The 24,786-nt window shown below is 40.2% G+C and overlaps 1 protein-coding gene and 1 pseudogene across 5 annotated transcripts in view; one reads left to right on the plus strand and one right to left on the minus strand.

The window, feature by feature from the left end:
- Positions 1-24,786, plus strand: part of LMLN (leishmanolysin like peptidase) — a 104,791-nt gene that overhangs the window by 79,333 nt on the left and 672 nt on the right. For 2 of the 5 annotated variants that reach the window (XM_063622188.1, XM_063622190.1), the window contains 2 exons: positions 7,021-7,231; positions 9,393-16,421. In XM_063622188.1, coding sequence (XP_063478258.1) covers positions 7,021-7,231; positions 9,393-9,493 — 312 coding nt within the window. In that variant the 3' untranslated portion in view covers positions 9,494-16,421. Of the gene's footprint in view, positions 1-3,725; positions 5,562-7,020; positions 7,232-9,392; positions 16,422-24,786 lie in introns of those variants that run through there. The other 3 variants (XM_063622189.1, XM_063622187.1, XM_063622192.1) reach the window with 2 other exon arrangements.
- Positions 17,704-24,786, minus strand: part of LOC134733238 (putative ankyrin repeat domain-containing protein 19) — a 259,365-nt pseudogene continuing 252,282 nt past the window's right edge.

Here is a 24,786-nt window from a genome sequence, read left to right on the forward strand (position 1 = left end):
CCCTGTCTTTCAGTCACTCATTTCTCCCTTCGGAGGGAATTAATATTACCAGTTTCTTGTATCCTTCTAAAGATAAACTCTGTGCAGGCACAAATTTATATTTTTGTTTCATTTTTTACACCAATAGTATCAAGTTACACATACTGTTCTGTGGTGTGTATTAAACAGTCATTCTTAGTATCACCTTATATCATTCCAGCCCCATGTCTGAACTGGCTGTGGTCGTCACAAGTACATTTGGTTGTACTTTGATCACTCTGAATTCGGTTCCTCCAAAATCCAGTTTATGAGCCCTCTCTCAACAACTCTGCATTTCAGCTGTGTTGCTTCCGGCACTGGTCCCAGTCTCTGTAATTAGAGACCAGAACGATTGTTTTCTACCCTCTGTTCTGTAAAGACGGATCAATACAGACTGAGTCTTTAGATCACTCTCCTATTGAAATCTCTTGTATCTATTTTATTTTAGGTTTACCTTCATAGTTCAAGCCATTATCACTTCACAGTTTCCTAATTTCCCTCCTCTCATCTTCCATGACCACATTGATCCTTTTAAAATTTTAGTTTTGATCAAACTTATACATGCAAATAGTTTGAAACAAATGTGTTGTCTGCTTCCAAAAAACTACAGCCTCAGGCCAGGCGCTGTGACTCATGCCTGTAATCCCAGCACTTTGGGTGGCTGAGGCTAACACTTGAGGTCAGGAGTTCGAGACCAGCCCGGGCAACATGGTGAAACCCCGTCTCTACTAAAAATACAAAAATTAGCTGGGCATGGTGGCCACATGCCTGTAATCCCAGCTATTCAAGCGGCTGAGGCATGAGAATCGCTTGAACCTGGGAGATGGAGGTTGCAGTGAGCCGAGATTGCACCACTGCACTCCAGCCCGGGCAGCGGAGTGAGACTACAGTAAAAACAAACAGAAAAACACACAAAAAACTAGAGCCTCTGTTATTACTTCCCTAATGTTTATTACTTCTTCCCGGGGTCTTCACTTTCAATTCTTAGTTGTTGTTTTGTTGGGGGTGGAGGAGTCAGGGGAGACTTACTATTTGCTTTCCTATTTTTTTTTTATTATTACTTTTTTGAGATGGATTCTTGTTCTGTCACCCAGGCTGGAGTGCAGGTAGCATGATCCCTTGGCTCACTGCAACCTCCGCTTCCCAGGTTCAAGTGATTCTCCTGCCTCAGCCTCCCAAGTAGCCGGGATTACAGGTGCCCGACACCATGCCTAGCTAGTTTTTTTTATTTTTAGTAGAGACAGGGTTTCACCATGTTGGCCAGGCTGGTCTCGAAATCCTGACCTCAAGTGATCTGCCTGCCTGGGCCTCCCAAAGTGCTGGGATTACAGGTGTGAGCCACTGCACCTGGCCTGCTTTTTTATTTTTAAAACGCTTATATTATTCTTAAGGTTTGAATTTCAAATGTTAGCTGTTGACTTTGGAAAATAAGAATTTAGCTGGTTCACCTCCTCCTCTTGCCGTCTTCACTTCCTCTTTCCCCACCGTACACTTGTTTCCCCTCCTCCCAATGGTGATTATGGATAAATATGTACTCACTGTTTACATTACCAGGACTATGCAAACGTGGCACCTGGTAGCATGCAATCATTACTTCCCTGTTCTCCCCAGTACTTCGTTTTCTCTGGATTTAAGATCTTGTTTTTTCATGCAATTAGTTTTCTTTGTATTTAGCACTAATTTAATTCTAAGCTCTTCTCCCAGTTGGGCTCATCTCCTTTCAGTGCAACCAGACACCTGAGGTATTCTATCCATTTCATCTTGAGGAAATCTCTTCTGAACATTTCTGGCCTGTGCTAATCTCGACTATATAATCCTTATGTTGGCAGCACAGCTGGCATCTTGGGATCTCGAGTCAGGATCATCCTGGAGGTCCCCCTGGTCCCTCTGTCTCTCTCATATTGGATCCCCTACTTCTTGGATTTTGTGTCATATTCTTTTTTGGATTCTTTTTTTATTTTAATGGAACATATCTTCTAGTGGAGATTTGAGGAGTATGTGATGGAGAACAACATTGAGACTTGCATGTCTGAAAGCATCCGTGTTCCCCCGTGATGCCTGCTGACAGCGTGGGAAGGCGGGACCTCACCTACTTCACCTCTGCCCTCAGGGTCTTCAGCTAGGTTCCCTGGTGATGCCTGCTGACAGCGTGGGAAGGCAGGACCTCACCTCTGCCCTCAGGGTCTTCAGCTAGGCCTGAGAATGAAATAGGCATAAGCCCGATGAACAGGAGGAAAACATACACATTTATTTAATCTAAGTTTTACATGACACAGGAGCCCGCATGAGTAAATGAAAAGTCAAAGACGTGGTAAAACCTATATACTTTTATACTACATTGAACAAAGGGAGACAGTTACAGAAAAGTAAAATGTATGCGGAGGCTAAAGGAAGATAAGAATTATTTTAAGAAGGTCTGTTTGTACCAAATTCTTTGGCTTTGACTCCCTGTATTGGTGATAAAAATGTTTGTTTTCTCCTGGAAAAGGAAAGATATTATTCATGTGGGAGTTCTATCTTCTGCTTTCAGGAGGAAAGGGAGGTCAGAACAGTCTTGCTGGGTCTGCTGTGTTTAAGTCCCTTTAGCTGGAAACCTTTGTGCCAAAACAGCACATTTTGGGGTGGCGTGTTCTGCCATCCTTCAATAGCTTGGGTGGGTATAGCTTTCTTTTTGAAAATTATTTTCCTAATGGATGATTGGGTGCAGGAAAAAAAGAAAGAAAATTATTTTCCATCAGAATTCTGAAAGCATTTTTCCTTTGTGTGCTGACTCTCAATGTCATTTTGAGTTTCCATTGCCAGAATCTTTTTTCTTTCTTCTCTGGAAGCTGGTCAGTTCTTAATTTTAACTTCACATACCATATCCCCACCTGCCACAAGCCCCAGTATTCCAAAATTTAATGGGTTGATTCTGTTTTTGGTGATCATTAACAGCCTGTTCATATTCAAGAAGTGACTGGGGCCTGGCACAGTGGCTTACGCCTGTAATCCCAGCACTTTGGGAGTCCGAGACAGGCGGATCACTTGAGGTCAAGAGTTTGAAAGCAGCCTGGCCAACATGATGAAACCCCTCATCTACTAAAAATACAAAAATTAGCCTGGTGTGGTGGTGGGCGCCTGTAATTCCAGCTACACAGGAGGCTGAGGCATGAGACTCACTTGAACCCAGGAGGTGGAGGTTGCAGTGAGCTGAGATGACGCCGTTGAACCACAACCACAGCCTGGGCGACAGAGTGAGACTCTGACTCAAAAAAAAAGAAAAGAAGTGACTGGAAGCCAATTTGGAAGCTCTGAGCACACACGCAGAGCTTGTTAACTGTGGCCTCGCTATGGGGTTCCTTCCTTACAAAACCTTCGATGTCTGTGTCTTGAGGGTTTCCCTTTTGACGGGTCAGATTTGTCAGAGAAACTGCCAGTGTCCTGCCTGAAGTTTCTGTGCTGTCAGAGTTCTAGGAAGGAAGTCGATTTTGAATGCTAAGTAGTCTCAATATTTAACCTGTAAACTTCGAGTCCTTATTTTCATGACGGCATCCCAGCTCTCTCCTGTACTTAGTTTCCCCCAGAACAGGAAAACTCTGTTTTACCCTTTCCAAAAAATAAATCTCCAGTATGCTGGTGTATCAGTCTATTTTGTTTTGCTGTAAAGGAGTATCTGAGGCTGGGTAATTTATAAAGAAAAGAGGTTAATTTTGGCTATGGTTCTGCAGACTATGAGAAGCACAAGTGCTGGCATCGGCTTCTGGTGACGGCTCGGGAAGCTCACAATCATGGATCATGGCAGAAGGCAGAGTGGGGGCAGGCACATCACATACAGTGGGAACAAGAGAGGAGGGAGGTCCCGATCTCTTCAACAAGCAGATCTCCAGGGAACTTATTCCTGCGGGGAGGGCACCAAGCTATTCATGAGGGATCCGTCCTCGTGACCCGGACACCTCCCACTAGGCCCCACCTCCAACACTGGGAATCATATTTCAACAGAAGATTTGGAGTGGACCAATACCCAAACTCTGTCAGCCGGGTTCGGAACAGGCAGTGGTCCAGCTGCTTGCAGTGAGGGAGAGGAATGCTGGGGTCTGTTTCTGAAACAGACGTTCATCTAATCCTTTTGACTGTAGCTCTTACTTCTTGGTACCGGGTGCGGCCGTGGCAGTCCTGAGCCCTCTTTGTGTTCTGCAGATCAGTTTCTTCCTGGCTCTTCCTGTTGCTGGATTTTGATTCAGCTTTCCTGAGTCTGTTATGTCTGCTGCTACTTGTACATCTACCCTCCTGCCCACACTTAATTCCCAGAATTCCACAATGAGAATACTTCAACTTCAGCAAGGGAATTTTCCTCTTGTCCTGTCAACACTCTCATATAATTCTCATCTCTAAGCCATGTGCATTCTGCTTCCCAACCTGTAACATCTGCCCTGCAGTGACCCAAATCCTGTGTACATCCTTAGGATGCAATTGCTTTCTTCCATGAAACTTTCTAATATTTGTGCTTGTTTCTACCATTTATTGACTCTTAATCATAAAATAGTCTGGTACTGTTCATTTTTTGCTTTTCTAATTTCAAAATACAGTATTTTATAAAAAAATATTTATTATTATTTTTATCTTTTTTTTTGAGATGGAGTCTCACTCTGTCACCCAGGCTGGAGTGCAGTGATGGGATCTCAGCTCACTGTGACCTCTGCCTCCTGGATTCAAGTGATTCTCATGCCTCAGCCACTCGAGTAGCCCACCATTACACCTGGCTAATTTTTGTATTTTTAGTAGAGATGGGGTTTCACCAGGTTGGCCAGGATGGTCTCGAACTCCTGACCTCAGGTGATCCACCTGCCCTGGTGTCCCACACTGCTGGGATTACAGACATGAGCCACTGTGCCCGGCTGAAAAAAAAAATTTATATCCTACTCATCTTTCCTCAATTGAAACTGCTAGAGGGCAGGAACTGTATCATGTACTTTTTTAGTGTCCTTTTCAGCGCCAAGCATGGTGCTCGATCAAGTCTCGCTTTAAAGAATAATGATGTTGCACTGTAGCTGTGGTGATGCTTGATGTGGATCACGGAATGACAGACTTAGAGGTCACATTTCATTGTTTGTTTTTATGATAGCTTAAAACAAATTTTCAAAAGAGTGATATATTTCAACGTAACTGATGATAGAGTTATTTCAAAATGACTTCAAATATACTTTTGAACTCTTCTTTTGAAATTATCTTTAGAAGTAGTTTAATAGTCACCTAAGGAAATCGATCTTAGTAATTTTGTGTCACACCTTGTATTAACCAGGTTAGTCAACTACCTTTGCTGGACTTGGTTCTGGGCAACCTTGGGCTATTTCCAAAAATTATATCTACTTGCTACGTAAAAATTTGCTACCATCAGACAGGTTCAGAAGCATGCATTGACTTTGAAGATAGTTCCAAGAGAGAAGTTTCAGAAGTGTTTAAAGGGAAGTAGCATAATTGAATGTGAATTCTTTGTAGAAAACAACTTTGAGGTTGTTTTTTTAAATAGTTAAAATTTTTGGCTGAGTGCAGTGGCTCACGCCTATAATCCCAGCAATTTGGGAGGCCGAGGCGGGCAGATCACCTGAGGTCAGGAGTTCAAGACCAGCCTGGCCAACATGGTGAAACCCCGTTTCTACTAAAAATACAAAAATTTAGCTGCGTGTGGTAGCGCACGCCTGTTGTCCCAGCTACTCAGGAGGCTTAGGCACGAGAATTGCTTGAACCCGGGAGGCAGAGGTTGCAGTGAACCGAGATCATGCCACTGCACTCCAGCCTGGGCAACAGAGTGAGACTCGGTCTAAAAGAAAAAAATTAATTAAAATTTTTAAAAATTACTATTTCTAAATGTTTTAAAAGTTAGCATTAATGTGTTTGCTTTTGCTTTTAAAAACTGATTTCATTAGCTATCACGTGCAAATGAGCTATGAGTCTTGCCTTTAAAGATAAAGTCTGGATAAAATTCCTGTGACTGAGCAGAGGATTTGGGGTAGGGAGAAGGAATGAAGAACTTTTGCTGTGTTGCATTTCTATGCTGTATAAATTCTTGTTTGTTTATAATAAACATATTTTTATAATTTCAAACCCCAATTAAAATTTGACTTACGGCCAGGTGCAGTGGCTCACACCTTTAAGCCCAACACTTTGGGAGGCCAGGGTGGGTGGCTAACTTGAGTCCAGGAGTTCGAGACCAGCCCAGGCAACATGACAAAACCCAAACCCCATCTCTCCAAGAAAATACAAAAATTAGCCAGGCACAGTGGCACATGCCTGTAGTCCCAGCTACTCAGGAGGCTGAGGTGGGGGGATCCCCTGAGCCCGAGGTAGTCAAAGCTGCAGTGAGCCAAGATCGTCGCTGTATTCCAGCCTGGGCAACAGGGCGAGACCCCGTCTCAAAAAAAAAAGCTCTGTGTGTGTTCCCCCTTGTAATTTTTCGGAAAAGTGTCCATAGCTTCCATCAGATTCTTAAAAAGGTGCTAGATTCAAAGTTTAAGAACTCCTGCCACACAGAGTGTAATTCTTTTAGGATCTAAATAACCTTTTTTTTTTTTTGGACACGGAGTCTCGCTCTGTTGGCAGGCTGGAGTGCGGTGGCACGATCTTGGCTCACTGCAACCTCTGCCTCCCAGGATCAAGCAATTCTCCTGCCTCAGCCTCCTGAGTAGCTGGGACTACAGGTGCGTGACACCATGTGCAGCTAGTTTTTGTATTTTTAGTAGAGACGGGGTTTCAACATGTTGGCCAGGATGATCTCGATCTCTTGACCTCATGATCTGCCCGCCTCAGCCTCCCAAAGAGTGGGATTACAGGCGTGAGCCACCGCGCCCGGCCAACTTAACTCTTTATATGAGGTTAAAGATATGCCCACACTGCAAATTGTGCTTTATAGCCAATGTTTTTAGTAAATTTTAATATATTTTCATGTAGTTGAAGGAGAAATCTCTTAGAATCTTACTGACCTGATATTTATTATTTTTATATGTTTTTTTTTTTTCCTGTTTGAAGGTTTCTTGTTCTCCTCAAGGTCTGAAAGTTTGGGTCCAAGATACTTCATATTTGTGTAGTCGGGCTGGGCAGGTCCTCCCCGTCAGTATCCAGATGAATGGCTGGATTCACGATGGAAACCTGCTCTGCCCGTCGTGTTGGGACTTCTGTGAGCTCTGTCCTCCAGAAACAGATCCTCCAGCCACTAACCTGACCCGAGCTCTGCCACTGGGTGAGTGCTCTCTGTGGTTGGAATAAAGGGGAAAAGTGAAGGGGGCGAACTTCTCTTATAAAATGTTGGCATTTCCCTTCAAGGAAGCTCTAAAACCAGTTGAGTTTCTTCTCTTCTGATTGCATTTTTATGGGAAATTCCTCCTTCCCACCATTATCGGAAACCTCAGGTAAGTCAACTTGACACTTTTGAGTGAGAGCAAGGGTGAGGAACCTTTCTGGTGAAGAACCTCTGAGTTGCACAAAATTATTCATCAAAGATCACAAAAAGTGAACGTTGTATCCATTCATTTGGAAATTAAGGGTAAACAAAATCTGCTCATTAAATACAAAAAGTAATTAAATATATTTTAGTCATATCATAATCAGCTGAAGTGAAAGTGAGGGAAAGACCTGGAAAAGATACTGAAAAAAGGAATTGGCATTCCCACAAAGAGGAGAAAGATGCAATAACACACATGCGAAATGAGACAGACAGACGTGGGCTGGCAAAGACCGGGGGGTTCATTGAGGAACAGGACCAAGTGCTCGTTCCTTGAGACTCCAGAGAATGGAACTGGCACCAGGAGATTGAAGCTGTGAGGAGACAAATGCCAATTAAACCCTTTAGAAGCAGGAGGGGAATGCAGAAAATACCCTTGAGAAGAATGCCTTCCCCATGAAATTGACGGTGTTCAAACTGAGGCTGATAACGCATTGCTGAGAGTATAAAAGCAGAATTCATGAATTCACAATTAAAGTTTTGATTTAAATGACCTATGAGATGTTTATGGCAGTTTGACATTTCAGATTATGAACAATAAAAATCTTACGCAATGTTTCATTTTCTTAACTAGAGGTATTTTTTAGGTGGAACTGCATTGCCCTTTGCCTAGTCCATGGTGTGACTGAAAATAGAGGGCCACACTCAGTTTTCAAGTCAAAGTTTCTCCACCTCTAGGATTAACTTCCCTTCTTTTCCAAATCCTGAGGACTTCATCCCCTAGGGGCTGTAGGCAGAGGATGAGTTTTGGAAGATGAGTACTCATGTTGGGGGTTCCCAGGAGCACCTTAAAGTTGTTGGTTCACCAGAAGGACTCACAGGACTCAGCTGCTCATCATAGTACTCATGGCTAAGATTTGTTAAAGTGAAATGATGCAGAGCAAAATCAGCAAAGGGAAGAGGTGCGTGGGGCAAAGTTGTGAGGAAAACCAGTTCCCAGCCACCAGCAAAGGCCCTCCTTGCATGCAGAACTTTCTAAAGATAGCAGTCTCAGGCCTGCTGTATTAACTCTGTTCTACACAGTACTCCAAGTGAGGCAGCCGAGTTTTCTGCAGTTACAATCATAATGACACAATAAATTATTTGATATAAAATCTTAGGTCAAGGCAGGTGGATCACTTGAGGTCAGGAGTTCAAGATCAACCTGGCCAACCTGGTGAAAACCCATCTCTACTAAAAACACAAAAATCAGCCACATGTGGTTGTACGCATCTGTAATCCCAGCTACTCAGGAGGCTGAGGCAGGAGAATCACTTGAACCCGGGAGGTGGTGCCAAGATCAATCGAATGAGACGGTCTCAAAATAAATAAATAAATAAATAAAAGCTCATCTTTATTGTTTAAAATATTTAAAAGGACAACTCATCCTTATGCCTGTTGTCATTGTTGATGGTCCTCTCCCTTGCCTCCTCAGAGCCCGTCTGCCTGTTGTCATTGTCGATGGTCCTCTCCCTTGCCTCCTCAGAGCCCGTCTGCCTGTTGTCATTATTAATAGTACTCACCCTTGCATTCTCAAAATGTACTAGTTTGGGTTGATAAATTATATGGTCACCCTACTTAGAAGGTACAAAGAAAGAATAAAAGAAGAAAGTTCTTCACCCCATCTCAGAATAACCAAGATCTTTATCTTTGCTGGGGTGCTACCCCAAGGCAATTTTTTCTGGATACCATTTTTTAACCTTGACATAGTGGATACATCATTTCTTCCTCCATATATATTTTTCCTCCATTAAAAAAGAAACAAAAACTTTTTTATACCTGGGTTTTGCTCTTGATTTAGCTCTCAAGGTGGTCCTTGTTTACCTTTTAATAATCACTGGTATTCATCTGTCAATATTTAATTGGTATGTTTTATCCCAAAAATGTTTATAGAAAGTCAGTTTTTTGTTTTCAACTCTAGATCTTTGTTCCTGTTCCTCGAGCCTGGTGGTCACCCTCTGGCTTCTGCTAGGCAATCTGTTTCCTCTGCTGGCTGGATTTCTTCTGTGTGTATGGCACTAGGAATGGAAAAGTGGATCTTCAAGATATTCTTTTATGTTATATTCTTGTGAACAAAGCACAAAGTTTGAGCGAGTGCCAACCTATGCAGATGGTAGAAGTGGCATTCCTGGCTTTGGCTTGGAAGAGTTGATGGCCATCAGACCTTGAAGCAGAACTTCACAGCAGCCTGTCCTCATCAGCAACCCAACCACCTTCATCAGCAACCCAACACCTTCATCCGCAACCCAACCACCTTCATCAGCAACCCAACCACCTTCATCAGCAACCCAACCACCTTCATCAGCAACCCAACACCTTCATCAGCAACCCAACACCTTCATCAGCAACCCAACACCTTCATCAGCAACCCAACCACCTTCATCAGCAACCCAACCACCTTCATCCGCAACCCAACACCTTCATCAGCAACCCAACCACCTTCTTCCACAACCCAACCACCTTCATCAGCAACCCAACCACCTTCATCAGCAACCCAACACCTTCATCAGCAACCCAACACCTTCATCAGCAACCCAACCACCTTCATCCGCAACCCAACACCTTCATCCGCAACCCAACCACCTTCATCAGCAACCCAACCACCTCGTCAGCAACCCAACACCTTCATCCGCAACCCAACCACCTTCATCAGCAACCCAACACCTTCATCAGCAACCCAACACCTTCATCCGCAACCCAACCACCTTCATCAGCAACCCAACACCTTCATCCGCAACCCAACCACCTTCATCCGCAACCCAACCACCTTCATCAGCAACCCAACACCTTCATCCGCAACCCAACTACCTTCATCAGCAACCCAACACCTTCATCAGCAACCCAACCACCTTCATCAGCAACCCAACCACCTCATCTTGGAGAAGGAGAAGGAACTGCAAGCCACCAAGTCTTCATTTTTCAGGATTTGTAATCTTCCCAAAGTTTTCCTTTGAAAATAGGATAATGGGTGGAATTTTCAGAGTGATTACATACCTCAACATTTTTATTAACATACAACAATGGGAAAGTTCATCATCCATATACTGCAGTAACTTAAACAACAGCCAATTATTGCAAGATTAGAATTGGAGATCTTGTCCTCAAAAGTATAAATTGTCCTTTGATTTATAGAAAATAATTGAATTGGGATTTCTACATACCATTATTATACCTATTTTAAATTTAATGGCAGCCAGGCATGGTGGTGCCTGCCTGTAGTTCCAGCTACTTGGGAGGCTGAGGCAGGAGGATTGCTTGAGCCCAGGAGTTCAAGGCTGCAGCGAGCTATGACTGCACCACTGTATTCCAGCCTGCACAATAGAGTGAGAACCTGTATCTTCAAAAAAAAAAAAAATTAATGGCTGTATATAGTAAACTTAATTCACTGTTCCCATTGTTTGTTCTAAAGAATTTTTTAAAATAATGTTTCGTTAAATCTTATGATTTAACCGTGCTTGCCCTTTTTGCCAGCTATGTGGCAGTTTACGGCAGAACTGCTGTCAGTGTGCTGGTAGCCCTCTATTCATCCCTCTTGAGAGCCCAGCTTCCAGAACTGCTATCAATGTGCTGGTAGCCCTCTGTATTCATCCCTCTTCAGAGCTCAGTTTCTGGTTGTATTCTCCATGAGTTTAATAATGACATGAAAAAATGTGGAAGCCGAGAGAGTAAAATACTCTGCCCTTTAAAAACATGGAAGACATGCAAACAGAAAAAAAAGTAATTGTATTCTTTTAGATAATACTTAAGACAACTGTGATCCAACAAAAACAGAACTATTCCTTTGTGACCAATGAAGATAAAAAATTCTGGTAAAGGCAGGTATGCAGTTTTTAAAAATGGGTTAAGAAATTGTTGCAGAAGAATTTCTAACATCTGAAAATGGTTTTATATATAAGAAGAGTGGTCTGAATTGTGTACTAATAGCAAGGTATAAGTTTGGTGTAGAGACTATCCAGTAGCGTCCACTGTGCCACTTTAAGACTCAGTCCACAGAAGCTGGAAGATTGCCTTTGCTTTAAATATCCTTTACCTTCTGCATTTGACACTCCTATTACTACATAGATTCCGGTCCCCAGAAGCAATTTTACACTGGTACTAGAGCTTATCAGCCCCATTTAGTAATTCCTATTTGAAATTTCTTAATGTCTAGATGAGGTTTAACAAGAATATGAAAAGAAAAAACACAAAATATATTCATGAATGATAGGCGATGCCCATTCTTTCTCTCAAGCTAACGAAGTCCTATGGCATTGTAACCACAGCCCTCGGACAGACTGTTTCTATTCCTCCATGGCATTGTAACCACAACCCTCGGACAGACTCCTATTCCTCCATGGCATTTTAACCACAGTCCTCGGACAGACTCCTTCTATTCCTCCATGGCATTGTAACCACAACCCTCGGACAGACTCCTATTCCTCCATGGCATTTTAACCACAGTCCTCGGACAGACTCCTTCTATTCCTCCATGGCATTGTAACCACAACCCTCAGACAGACTCCTCCTATTCCTCGATGGCATTGTAACCACAACCCTCGGACAGACTCCTTCTATTCCTCCATGGCATTGTAACCACAACCCTCGGACAGACTCCTATTCCTCCATGGCATTGTAACCACAACCCTCGGACAAACTCCTTCTATTCCTCGATGGCATTGTAACCACAACCCTCGGACAGACTCCTATTCCTCCAAGACATTGTAACCACAACCCTCGGTCAGACTCCTCCTATTCCTCCAAGACATTGTAACCACAACCCTTGGACAGACTCCTTCTATTCCTCCAAGACATTGTAACCACAACCCTTGGACAGACTCCTCCTATTCCTCCATGGCATTGTAACCACAGCCCTCAGACAGACTCCTATTCTTCCATGGCATTGTAACCACAACCCTCGGACAGACTCCTCCTATTCCTCCATGGCATTGTAACCACAACCCTCGGACAGACTCCTATTCCTCCAAGACATTGTAACCACAACCCTCGGACAGACTCCTTCTATTCCTCCATGGCATTGTAACCACAACCCTTGGACAGACTCCTATTCCTCCATGGCATTGTAACCACAACCCTTGGACAGACTCCTTCTATTCCTCCATGGCATTGTAACCACAACCCTTGGACAGACTCCTATTCCTCCATGGCATTGTAACCACAACCCTCGGACAGACTCCTCCTATTCCTCCATGGCATTGTAACCACAACCCTCGGACAGACTCCTATTCCTCCAAGACATTGTAACCACAACCCTCGGACAGACTCCTTCTATTCCTCCATGGCATTGTAACCACAACCCTCGGACAGACTCCTATTCCTCCATGGCATTGTAACCACAACCCTCGGACAGACTCCTATTCCTCCATGGCATTGTAACCACAACCCTCGGACAGACTCCTCCTATTCCTCCATGGCATTGTAACCACAACCCTCGGACAGACTCCTATTCCTCCATGGCATTGTAACCACAACCCTTGGACAGACTCCTATTCCTCCATGGCATTGTAACCACAACCCTTGGACAGACTCCTATTCCTCCATGGCATTGTAACCACAACCCTTGGACAGACTCCTATTCCTCCATGGCATTGTAACCACAACCCTCGGACAAACTCCTCCTATTCCTCCAAGACATTGTAACCACAACCCTCGGACAGACTCCTTCTATTCCTCCATGGCATTGTAACCACAGCCCTCGGATAGACTCCTTCTGTTCCTCTTTTCCTCGTCCTTACCTGCTTTTCGTCCATTCAGCACATAGCTATTTAGTACTCCATTGAAGAAATTGTGCTAAGTGAGCAAAGCAGCATAATTACTAAGAATTAATTCTGATTATTTGGCACTAGAGCCAACAGCAACCCCAGTATAGAGGAAAGTCGCTTTTTTTCAAATGCATAAATTTAAAGTATGTATTTGCATGCAGTTTTAAGCAGGAGGTATTTGTCATTGTGAAAAGCTGGGAATCTCAAACATAGTCAACTTAACTAAAAAGAAGCTAATACAACTTGAGCATTCCTAATCCAAAAATCCGGAATCCAAATTGCTCCAAAATCTGAAACTTTCTGAATGCTGACATGATACCACAAGTGGAAAATTCTACATATAAGTACTTAACACAAACTTTGTTTCATGCACAGACTACTAAAAATATTGTATAAAATTACTTTCAGGCAGTGTGTGTAGTTATATATGAAACATGAATTTCATGTTTAGACTTGGGTCCCATGCCCAAGATACCTCATTAGGTATCTGTAAATATCCAAAATCCAAAAAAAAAGTCTGAAATCTGAAACACTTCTGGTCCCAAGCATTTCAGTAAGTGATGCTTGACCTGCGTAATGGTCTGCGGGCCAGTGCTCATTTTCTGCCTATGTTGTACATACTTTAAATTGTGCAAAGTCAAAGGAAAGCAAAGAGTCTATTTTTAAAGAAACTTACAATAATCTAAACATATACTTCTTATGATTATGAATCATCCTGCAAAGCTGTATAAAGAATTTTTACCAAAAATACTATGAATTAATCATATATTTGAGAGTCACAGTGATAGGTTCGACTATATTTTGACTGTTGTGTAGTGGCACCATTTAGGTAGTAGTGTTTCTGAGCATGGTGCTTTTTATACTTGAAATATATTTTTGCTTTATTTTTTATTGATATAATTATATTTGCACTAATGGCTTTCTGAAGAAAATATTGTAGATGACATTTTTTGTATATATATTTATTAAGCTTGGGAACCTGGTCGCCCAGTGTTTTCTCTGGACAAATGTGAAACTGGATAAAGTATGGATAAAGTCTTGAGTTCCTCAGGGTAACTGTGTTGATGTCTCCCGTCCTCTTCAGTAAGGCTTGAATATGATTTTACTGATCATTGATTCTGCATAGTGTACCCAGCAAGACTTAGGAGGACACTGAACCTGTCAGAGATTTTAAGAGGCACATTTTAGTTGCTTCGAATATGATAGTGGCGGGCGCGGTGACTGAAGCCTGTAATCCCAGCACTTTGGGAGGCCAAGGTGAGCGGATCACGAGATCAGAAGTTTGAGGTTATGGTGAGCTGATCGCACCACTGCACTACAGCCTGGATGACAGAGTGAGACTTTCTTGGGGAAAAAAAAAATGACAGTGAAGCAGACTTTTAGAATCTGAGATGTCATTGCAGAATTATTGGTATAAACTTCAGCTGCAAAGTGAAGAAATTGAAATGGCCCACACGTTGATATCCTGTGGCAGGTTATACTTTTCATGTTAGCAAAGACAAAGCCATGTCACTGTGTTAAGAGGGACAGGCTGGGCCGGCTGCAGCTGTAGGAAGTGAGGGACAGGCTGGGCCGCCTGCAGCTGTAGGAGGTGAGGGACAGCCTGGGCCGGCTGCAGCTGTAGGAGGTGAGGGACAGCCTGGGCCGGCTGCAGCTGTAGGAGGTGAGGGACAGGCTGGGCCGCCTGCAGCTGTAGGGGGTGAGGGACAGGCTGGGCCGCCTGCAGCTGTAGGAGGTGAGGGACAGCCTGGGCCGGCTGCAGCTGTAGGAGGTGAGGGACAGCCTGGGCCGGCTGCAGCTGTAGGAGGTGAGGGACAGGCTGGGCCGGCTGCAGCTGTAGGAGGTGAGGGACAGGCTGGGCCGGCTGCAGCTGTAGGAGGTGAGGGACAGGCTGGGCCGGCTGCAGCTGTAGGAGGTGAGGGACAGGCTGGGCCGGCTGCAGCTGTAGGAGGTGAGGGACAGGCTGGGCCGGCTGCAGCTGTAGAAGGTGAGGGACAGGCTGGGCCGGCTGCAGCTGTAGGAGGTGAGGGACAGGCTGGGCCGGCTGCAGCTGTAGTGGAAGTGATGCAGGGAAGGAATGGGGAGCAGCAATTTGGGGACAGTAGACTGGAGTCACTTTCTGACTCAAAAAGGGTCAAGTACTTATTAAAAACTGACTACCTTGGTTTTCTGTTCAGACTTAGGCTCATTTTGATCATTTTAAGGTCCCAGTTGTCAGAAATACCAAGTGAATTTGTCTCAGGTTTTCAGGAACAAAATTTACAGCAAAGAAGCAAAAGCCATGTCAGTAGCCTTGAGCTGACAGCTTTTAAAGAAACTGGCAAGCAGGTAGGTTGTCCTCATATAGATCCTTCCAGTATTCTCCTGAAAAATATCCTTTTATTTCTTAAAACCAGTAACCCTTACATTTTTCCTATAGGATACTTATTTTTGTTGAGATCAAATAGACATTCTATAAATGTTATAAATTATGCTTGCTGTTAGTTTTCAGCCTATCTAGGCTTAAGGTTTATCAATATTTGAAGTTGAAACATTTTATGAGGTTTAGTTTTAGGAAGATAAATAAATATATCAAAGTATTTCATAAAGTTGTATCAATGTTCCTTCTAACATTAGAAGATATACTGACTGAGGCCATCTGTGAACGACTAGGCGATCTCTCAGAATCCTTCCAGCTCTAATACCCTCTGACTAACACTCACCCAGAATTGCTGTCTGTGGTGGCTGTGATCTGCCTCCAGAAGCATACGCCATCCTGTGTGCTGTGTTCATCGCAGTGTCTGTGCTTGGTGCCTTACCACTGTCTGTGTCCTTGGACGCTGAATGGACAGAGAGGAGCCTGTCTCTCAGGGCACATGAGTCATCGTGGCAGGAGGAGACGGGCCTCAGTCACAGCGTCACAGACCCTTGTCACAGTGGACACTAGTCATTCCTGCCGTGTCCTTGCAGCCCAGGAGGACTAACAAGATTTTAACGAAGTCTGTGTTACTCATTCTGAAGAAAAGAACTTACCTGAGAGGAGCAATATTTTTTTAATATATATTGGGTCGGGGATGGGGAGGGAGTGGTTGTTTTATGTTTACATTTTTAATAAGTAAAATAGAAGATTTAAGAACTAATATTTATGATATTGAACTTTAAGTGTAATATATTCCTTAGAAAAACACAACTTTAATAAAAATGGAAACTAATTTGCATCCTGTCTTTATTTAACACCATCAATTTTTTAAAAACCTGGATGAGGGCTGGGCACTGTGGCTCATGCCTGTAATCCCAGCACTTTGGGACTTCATATTGTATGACCCTATTTATGTAAAATATGCAGACCATGCAAATCTTTGGAGACAAACGCAGATGATGGTTGTCTGCAACTGGGGTAGGTGGAGAGACATGGAGAAGGGTTGCAATCATGGCTAAGAGATGTGGGGTTGCTTTTCAGAGTGGTGAAAATGTTCTAGCATTGATTGTGGTGATGGTTACACAACGCTGTGAATATACTAACAGACACTGAGATGTACATTTTAAATGGTGGAACTGTCTGACATGTGAATTATCTCTCAGTGAAACTGTTTTTAAAATCCAATGGTAGGATCAAGATAATTTTCTCAACTCTCTATTTTAGATGTACATACTCTATCAGATCTGAATATTTCTATGCCATTACAGTATATTTTAAAAGAAAGGGAGATGAAGGCAATGCCTAACTTTTCAAGTAGTTTGTAAATTAACCTAAAACATGTGCATTTCAAAGAACAGCATGATGGCTGTTCTGTACAAGTTAACCTAGAATCCATGAAATGAATAGGCACAGCTTCTGTGTCCATTCACGAAAGTGAAGAAATAAGATCAACTTTCTGGAACATTCTATTAAACGCTCTCCTCTGACTTTAATTTGGCTTGCCTCCCCAAGGCAATAAGGAAATTATCTAAAAATACTGTTTAACAGGAGAAAAGCCAATTTTCTGTGAGGAATGATGTATAATTCTCAACTTTGCCAAGAGAAAATATTGTCAAACGTATGCAATTATTTTTCAAAATGGCAGACTAAAAGCCAGAGTTTAAGAAATAAGTACATTATAAAGGTAATAAAATGGTAATAATTAATTATAATAAAAATACAAAATCAAGCTGTCCACTGAAATTAGTATCCTAAAACAGTTTATATTATTCAACCAGCTACAGATTGTCAACATGTTAAATTCCATACATATTTGACTTCCTACTTGAAATAATTTCTTCTTTGAAGCCCGTGTCTCATCCAAATTAATATGACAATGTGATGTACCTTCCAGTGGAGACACTGACATAGGAAATTTTTTAAGATGACTGGCCAGTTGTTCTTGAGGTTGCCTTACAGTCACCTGATAAAATATTTTTGTTATTAATTTTATAAATTGCCTTATTATTAAATTATGTTAATATTTAACTCTAACATGCATACTTGGAAAATTATTACCACACACATAGATTAGCTTCTTTTCCTCATATGTATACATTCTCCTTTATTACTGAGTTCAGTGAGGAACATAGAAGGTGTTGTCTTCCTGCCAAGTTGGTATTCTCTTACATGACAGATTGATTCAGCCCACTATTCATTCATCTCAGACCCTCAGCTCAACCTCATTTCCTCACACATTCAGCCACCTGTTCAAATCCTTCCAACAGATTCCTATCTCAGAATAAAAGTAAAATTCCAACGGCCTTCAAGTCCCTAGATAACATGGCCTCTACCTCCCTCCCTGACCTCAGCTCCTACAACTCTGTCCTGTACTCACTTCATTCCCACTCTACATGAACTCGGCCACTCCTCATTAGTCTGAAAATGGGGACTCAGTGTCAAACTCACAAATCACAGACAGCTACAAGTATCTTTGTACTGGACAAAGTTATATCCAAATGATAGTCATTGAGACTTAAAATGTAAATTATGAGCTAATTATTAATAAAAATATTCAAAGTAAATTATAAATACCTACCAGTGGGAACATTAAATCAAATATTTTTTGCTAAAATTACCACATTTATTCCAATTGTGATTTTATAACAAGTAGATGTCTTTAAAATATTAAGTGGTCAGAAAAATACATAATGTGAGACTGACATATTTTCAGACTTAAGTCACATTGATATGAATCAAAATAAAGTTATACCAACTAAAATACATAAAAGAGCCACTGAAGGAAAAGCACCACAAGACACAGCAACACACTTCAGTTCATCTGGGAAATCTAAAATTAAGTGTCAAAGTGGCTCACTTAATTGAATCTTAATTTCAAAATACTTATTTCAGGTACAAGCATCTCTATCTGCTTCATTATGGTCTTAAAATGTGGCAATATAAGACATTAAATTTATTATTTCAGCAGTATAAGACTACATACCTTATGAACATTACTCTGTAGCTACTAAAATTTCATAGGTGACATGATGTGTTTACTCAAAGGAAAGCATCTGTCAGCTCTACCTTTTATTTCCTGGAAACAAGGTATGTTTCCAAGCTGATACAGTAAACACATTTTTTTTTGGTTTTTTATTAAAACAGCTTTGCTAAAATATGATTTACATACTACAGAATTTATCTGTTTCAACATACAGTTCAAAGATTTTTAGTAAATTTACCAGTCGTGCAGTCATCTTTACAATCCAGCTTGAGAGCATTTTCGTCACTCCAGGACAATCCCTCATGCCCATCAGCAGTCACGACCCATTTCCAGCCCCAGCCCTACAGAAACATTCATCTTCTTTCTGTCCCTGTACATGTCTTTTCTGGATGCTTCATGTTAATGGAATTATACAGTATGGTAGATACATTTTCATCTATTTATTTTTATATTGAACTAGATTCAACATATAGCCACAATGAAATGTTTAAATTTTCTTTCTGGAAGGTTAAAAATATTTATCTTTCTTCATACTTACTTCTCCTTCTCCTTCTTCTTTTACATACTGAAACAGTTTTTCTTTTATAGAATTATGTTCATTCATTAGTTTCTTATTTTTCTCTTCTAGAAGAAGATCTTTCTTTCCACTCAAGACAGCCTCCTTGGATATTAATTGCTATCTCTTTATCATTGCCTTCCTTATGAGCACCCTCTAGTTGTCGTTTAAGCAAGAGATTTTCACATTCTAGTTGACATAGTCTCTCCCATACACAGTTGTGCTCACTGGTGGATCGACTCCTTTAGCTTCCTCATTTGGATGAATCTGCTCCATTTCCTTTATTCGATGCTGTGCTTGCCTTTGGTCCATCTGTACACTTTCTAAAGCCAGTGTCTTTTCCCTGAGAGCATCTCTTGTCTCATGGAGCTTACCTTTTAAGGTATTGAACTTCATCTGAGCTTTAGAAAATTGTTCAGTAAGCAACTCATTTTTATCTTTTAGTTGAGAAATAGTAGAACTTATTTTTTTATGTACAGAAAAATTATGTGCTCTCTCTAAAACAAGTTCTAGGTCTTTTGTTTCTACACTTTCATTGTGCTCATTTATAGCAGCAGCCAGCCTAGAATGGAAGAATTCAACTTCAGCTTCCAGTCCGTCTGTGTGGTGTTCTTCCTTCTCCAGTTTGGAATTCAGCCTTGTATTCTCAGCTTTGAGGCCATTAAGCTGTTGACAATACTGGGACATAGTTTTTGTTATCATTTCCTCACTGAGTCTTGCACTCTTTTCAAAGCTAGCATTTATTTCTCTAATACTTTTAATTTCCTGAATATATTCCTTTTCCTTTTTGAGATTGTCATTTTTTATTGTGTATCATTCCCGTTTGAGTGTGGCAATATCTCCCTTCAACATGCAATTTGTATATATCACATCCTTCTTTTTTCTATAACTTTGAAAATCCTAAATAAAACAAAAGAAATTTTCAGCTAGCACTCAATAAAATAACATATCATGGTTATCTCTGGTGAAAGAACAACCTGTACATTCATGCAGTTAAAAGTTGCTGTAAGTGGATATCCAACTGGAGAAAAAGTTGAAGCAAAACCTTGAACCTTAAAGAGCATAAATTTCAAAAAGTTCAAAACTTTATTTGAAGTCAATGAATCCATAAAACTAAAAACACGCACATACACACTAGAGAATTTTTAAGAATATCAGAATTGGAAAAGCCTTACTCTGAATTACAACAAACTCAAAGCATAAAGTAAAATATTAACAAATTTGATGAAATTAAAATATTGGAAAAAGGAAATTGCATTTATACTCATATCTAACCCAGATACCACCCTATAGTAAGAGCTTTACCTCCACGTGTATTTGGACAGATAAAATTTCTCGAAGTTTTAAAAGTTCTGTTTCCCTGATAATATTCTATTGTGATTTGACTCAACATTTTTAGTCAGTTATAAGAATTTCATTTACTAAATCATAAATCTAGACATTGTACTAAGCACTTCTACATACATACATTGATGAATTTTTTATCACAATTCTTAAAAAGAGAGGTTAAAAATATAAGCAAGCTGCAGGATTTTCCCAGGGCTTCTGACTCTACTTCTAGTTCTCCACCAGATCACAGTTACTTCTGTGGTGTAAATATATCAACACAAAAACAGAGAAACAAAAAGACACAGACATAAAATGTGTCTTCTGTCTTTGTCACCTGGATTCTCCATGAAATAGCCAGATTGAGAGGATGTGACCTTGTGGGGCTTCAGAAACAGAAAAGAAGCTTTCCCTTTTCTGCACTAAGCTATTATTTTCCCCACTGCCTTTTATCCTTATTTTTTCACTTGGATCCTGGGATATCAAAAAAGTGAAGGTTCTCACTGAAATAGAGGAACCAAAGTTTACCACAACTCAAGGAGCAGAGTGAAACTGCTGAGTTGCTAGTGCAGAATCCTAGAAAATGAGATGTTCCCCAAGTTTACATTCAATCACCACAAAAGTTTATAGCTGGAAGATACACAGAATAGTTGTCTACTCTAGCCCATTATCTACTTGATAATAGAAGTAAAACCAAGAAATATTAAATAATTCTTCCAAAGCTCCTAAGGTGGCATTACCTAGCACTTCATGGCACCAAAAGGGAAGATAAATTACATATTGCTGAATTACATAAATTACCAGATAAATATATCAAATTAGTCAAATAAATTAAAAGTGTGACTTTGGCAAAGCAATTTAATGCCTCAGAGGACGGCGGGAGGCCTCATCTGCTTTTAAGAAAATCTCTAGATTTTTGTCTATCTTTAGAACACAATGTACACAACTCAGCTTTCTACTATAGAGTCAAATGATAAATATTTGGCTGAGGAGTTATGCTACTTATATGATAAAATCATACATGTCAAAACTTACCGTATTTTATTCAACAACATAATGTAAAAGTGTGATTCAACAGAAACATTGGAGAGTGGTGATTTTTTTAAATATGCAAAAGTATATGTATTTGTTTCCAAAAATATTTAAAATGGCCATTATGGAATTATAAGTTTAAACAGCTTGAGTCAAACAAACTTGCATGCATGAAAGCACGTTAAACAGACGTCTTTGGCTGATAATATTTGTTGCAACTCTCAAGCCTAGATACATTTTCATGTCTCAGTCATTCTTTCCCTCCCATTGTGTTAACATTTTATCATTTAAATAAATGTAATTCATCTTTAAATGGATACACTAAGAAGTATCTAGAGCTTATTTCTTTAGCAATTTTCTTTATGTTTAGCTGATTCAGGTCACATGGTACATGGCTAAATTATTTTCCCAGCCCATGTGCCACTTGGAAGACTGATAGTGAGACTTAGCTTGACTAATGAACAAAGATTATGAGAGTGTTTTCCAGAACTGTCATTTAGATAGCAGCACTGATCTACTTTGACACATAATTACACATTTAGATAACCACACTGTAACTATACACATGAGATTTTCTTGAGTAGAAAACCAGAATGAATCAGATAATTTATAAAAAGAGAAGCAGCAAGTGAACCTCTTTCTTTTTATAGTTGAACTTTCTTTCTTCAAAGCCAGGAACTCTACTTGTAACATGCCCGCCTCATTCTTAAGCCTTTGCATATCTTGCTGTAAGTCTTCTTCTAGATATGCTTTTGATGTTCTGTCACTATGGGGTGGAGAATAACTCACATTTTCTCATGCAGGTTTCATGCTTTTATAGCTATTAGAAGTGGGACTGTCATATGTGGCTCCCTGAAACATACTTGCCAGTCATCTTCTAAGCTTTAGAAGAGCTTCTAAGTTCCATATGGCTCGTGGAACAAGTGCTGTAATGGATTTTTGTTTCTGTAAGTGTCTGTAACAGCAGAAATACTGTGGCTTTCTATCTGTATCATATGCTTCATTTCTTTGGACTAAACAAACCACAAATCAAACAGACTTTTTGGATCTCTAGACTGAAGCCAATGTCTAATGCCTCATTTCCAATTAACGGTATTTTTTTTTTTGTAATTTGCATATCAAACTCTTGGTCCTTTTTCATTTCAACCATAACTACTGGGTTCCTTAATTTTTCAATTTCTGTATCATTACAACAATTCTCTTCATCTCTGAGAAACAGGCTACATGTCTGGTTAGTTATAAGTTTTACAGTCTGATTTATTTTCATTTGAATAAAGCTTAGAAGATGACTGGCAGGTGTGTTTGAGGGACCCAGAGTATAAATACAATGAAAAGACATGTTTGTGACGGGCTCCTTCTGTTCAGGCAATGCCTGGGATACTACAGAGTTCGACACTCCAAGATGCATCTGCTTCCTTGCAGTCAGGGATATGATTCATTGGGTTAGAGGGCACTTCCTTTAATTTTGTCCCTCTTTAGAGTTACTATGTAAGAGCTCTTCCTCAGGACAAACAGTAATTTTGGATTTTTCAAAACTTTCACCAACCTTCAGTTGAACTTTCTTGTAATTAATTTTAAAGGAAGTCCTGAATATACAGATAAACACTCTTTATCACAATTCTTACTCAGTTCTGGTTCTTGAGACATTTTTTTGCAGGTGCAAAAGTGGAAAATTAATTTGCTTGTTTTGTTTCTCAGATGTCTTTTCTGTTAGGGTGCATGTTTTAAAATTAACTTTATTCTGAATTAAGTATGAACAAAAAAATAGAAAATAATTAAAATGTAACTGTAAAACTTAATCTATGTTTTGCTACCCCTAAGTTACTGGATTATAACTAAGAAGTAAAAAATAATTTGCCTTGGCTTAACATAGGAGGAAAACATGAACCAGCAAGCTTAACTCTCACCGCTAGTTTGGACTAAACTTAATTCATTATGAATTAAATCTGCCAGAAATGGGCTCACAGATGATATGTAGTATTCTAAAGGCTTTCTCTCTTAAAAGGATTTTGACCTCAGCATACCATAAATAGTGAACCCCTACAGTAAATTCATATTTCTGAAGATTAACTGGAGAGTAGGCAAATGCTAAAGCCAAAATGAACACCAATCAGAAAGAGAACAAAATTTTTAGATGCTACTTCAAATGCTATACTGTAATATGAGTGTTATCTAGATAGATTATCCGCTTATATCCAGTTCTAACATATTCTAAGTCCCACTAGTGACAATGGATTAAAAGATTTTAATAACACTTACTATTTATCCTAAAATAAGAAGTTATTGTTTGTACCCTGACACCAAAGTCCCATTCTGGAAGTCGTAATTCTCTTAATAGGCAGCTGGGTTGATTTTATGACCCCATTCTCTCCCTGACCATACACACTGAAGGCAACCAGAGACCAAAAACAAGAAGAAGTCTTTAACCTCAGCACTGCTGACCAGCAACATAAAACTGCAGAGTCTGAACCACTGGCAATGATGACTCCTTTAACATGAGTTGAACTCAGTGGCCATCACTGTTAAATTGTTCATAATTTCTCTTGCTTAGTAATACAACTCAATTTTTGATGTCACTTTCTTTATCATGAAGAAGGTTATAAAAATAAAAGAGCAAAGAGACTTCTGGAAATTTCTGGCCTCAATTCCAAGGGTACAGATAGCTATGAGTTACTGCAGACTGTAAGGATATTTTAAATTTTATAACTGGCTAAAATGTTTTAAAATTAAATATGAAATTATGATCTGTCTGTTGGATTCTAAAAGGATAGTCTAAACGGTCACTTCTTTTGGACTATGCTATGTTATTAAAGAAACACCAACCAACCAACCAACCCATATTAAACCAGAAATTTAAATTGTTACATACCTCTGGCTGTTTATTTTCACTTCTTTCAAGCGTTTCTTGCTTTTCCTCTGAAGCCACTTTTAAGTCGTGTTCTGCAGACAAATCCATATGTTTAGTTAAAATGAATGACTTAGAACACTTAAAGACTATAATCTTTATAAAAATGGATACAAAATAACATATACTTTTATCTTATAAATGGAGAGTTTAAATGAAGCTTAATGTTTACTGGAATATTTACATTTTAAAGAAATACTTCTAATTATCTAAAACCTCAACAAACCACTTAGGGAGACACTAGATATCAGCAGGTTCAAGCCATGCAAAAGTCTCAGGGTCACCCACAAATTATTCCACCCAACATAAATAAACAAAACTGCTGGAAACAAAGTAAAATTTAAAAATACAGTAAA

This window comes from Symphalangus syndactylus, chromosome 17, assembly GCF_028878055.3.
Source record: "Symphalangus syndactylus isolate Jambi chromosome 17, NHGRI_mSymSyn1-v2.1_pri, whole genome shotgun sequence".
NCBI lineage: Eukaryota > Metazoa > Chordata > Mammalia > Primates > Hylobatidae > Symphalangus > Symphalangus syndactylus.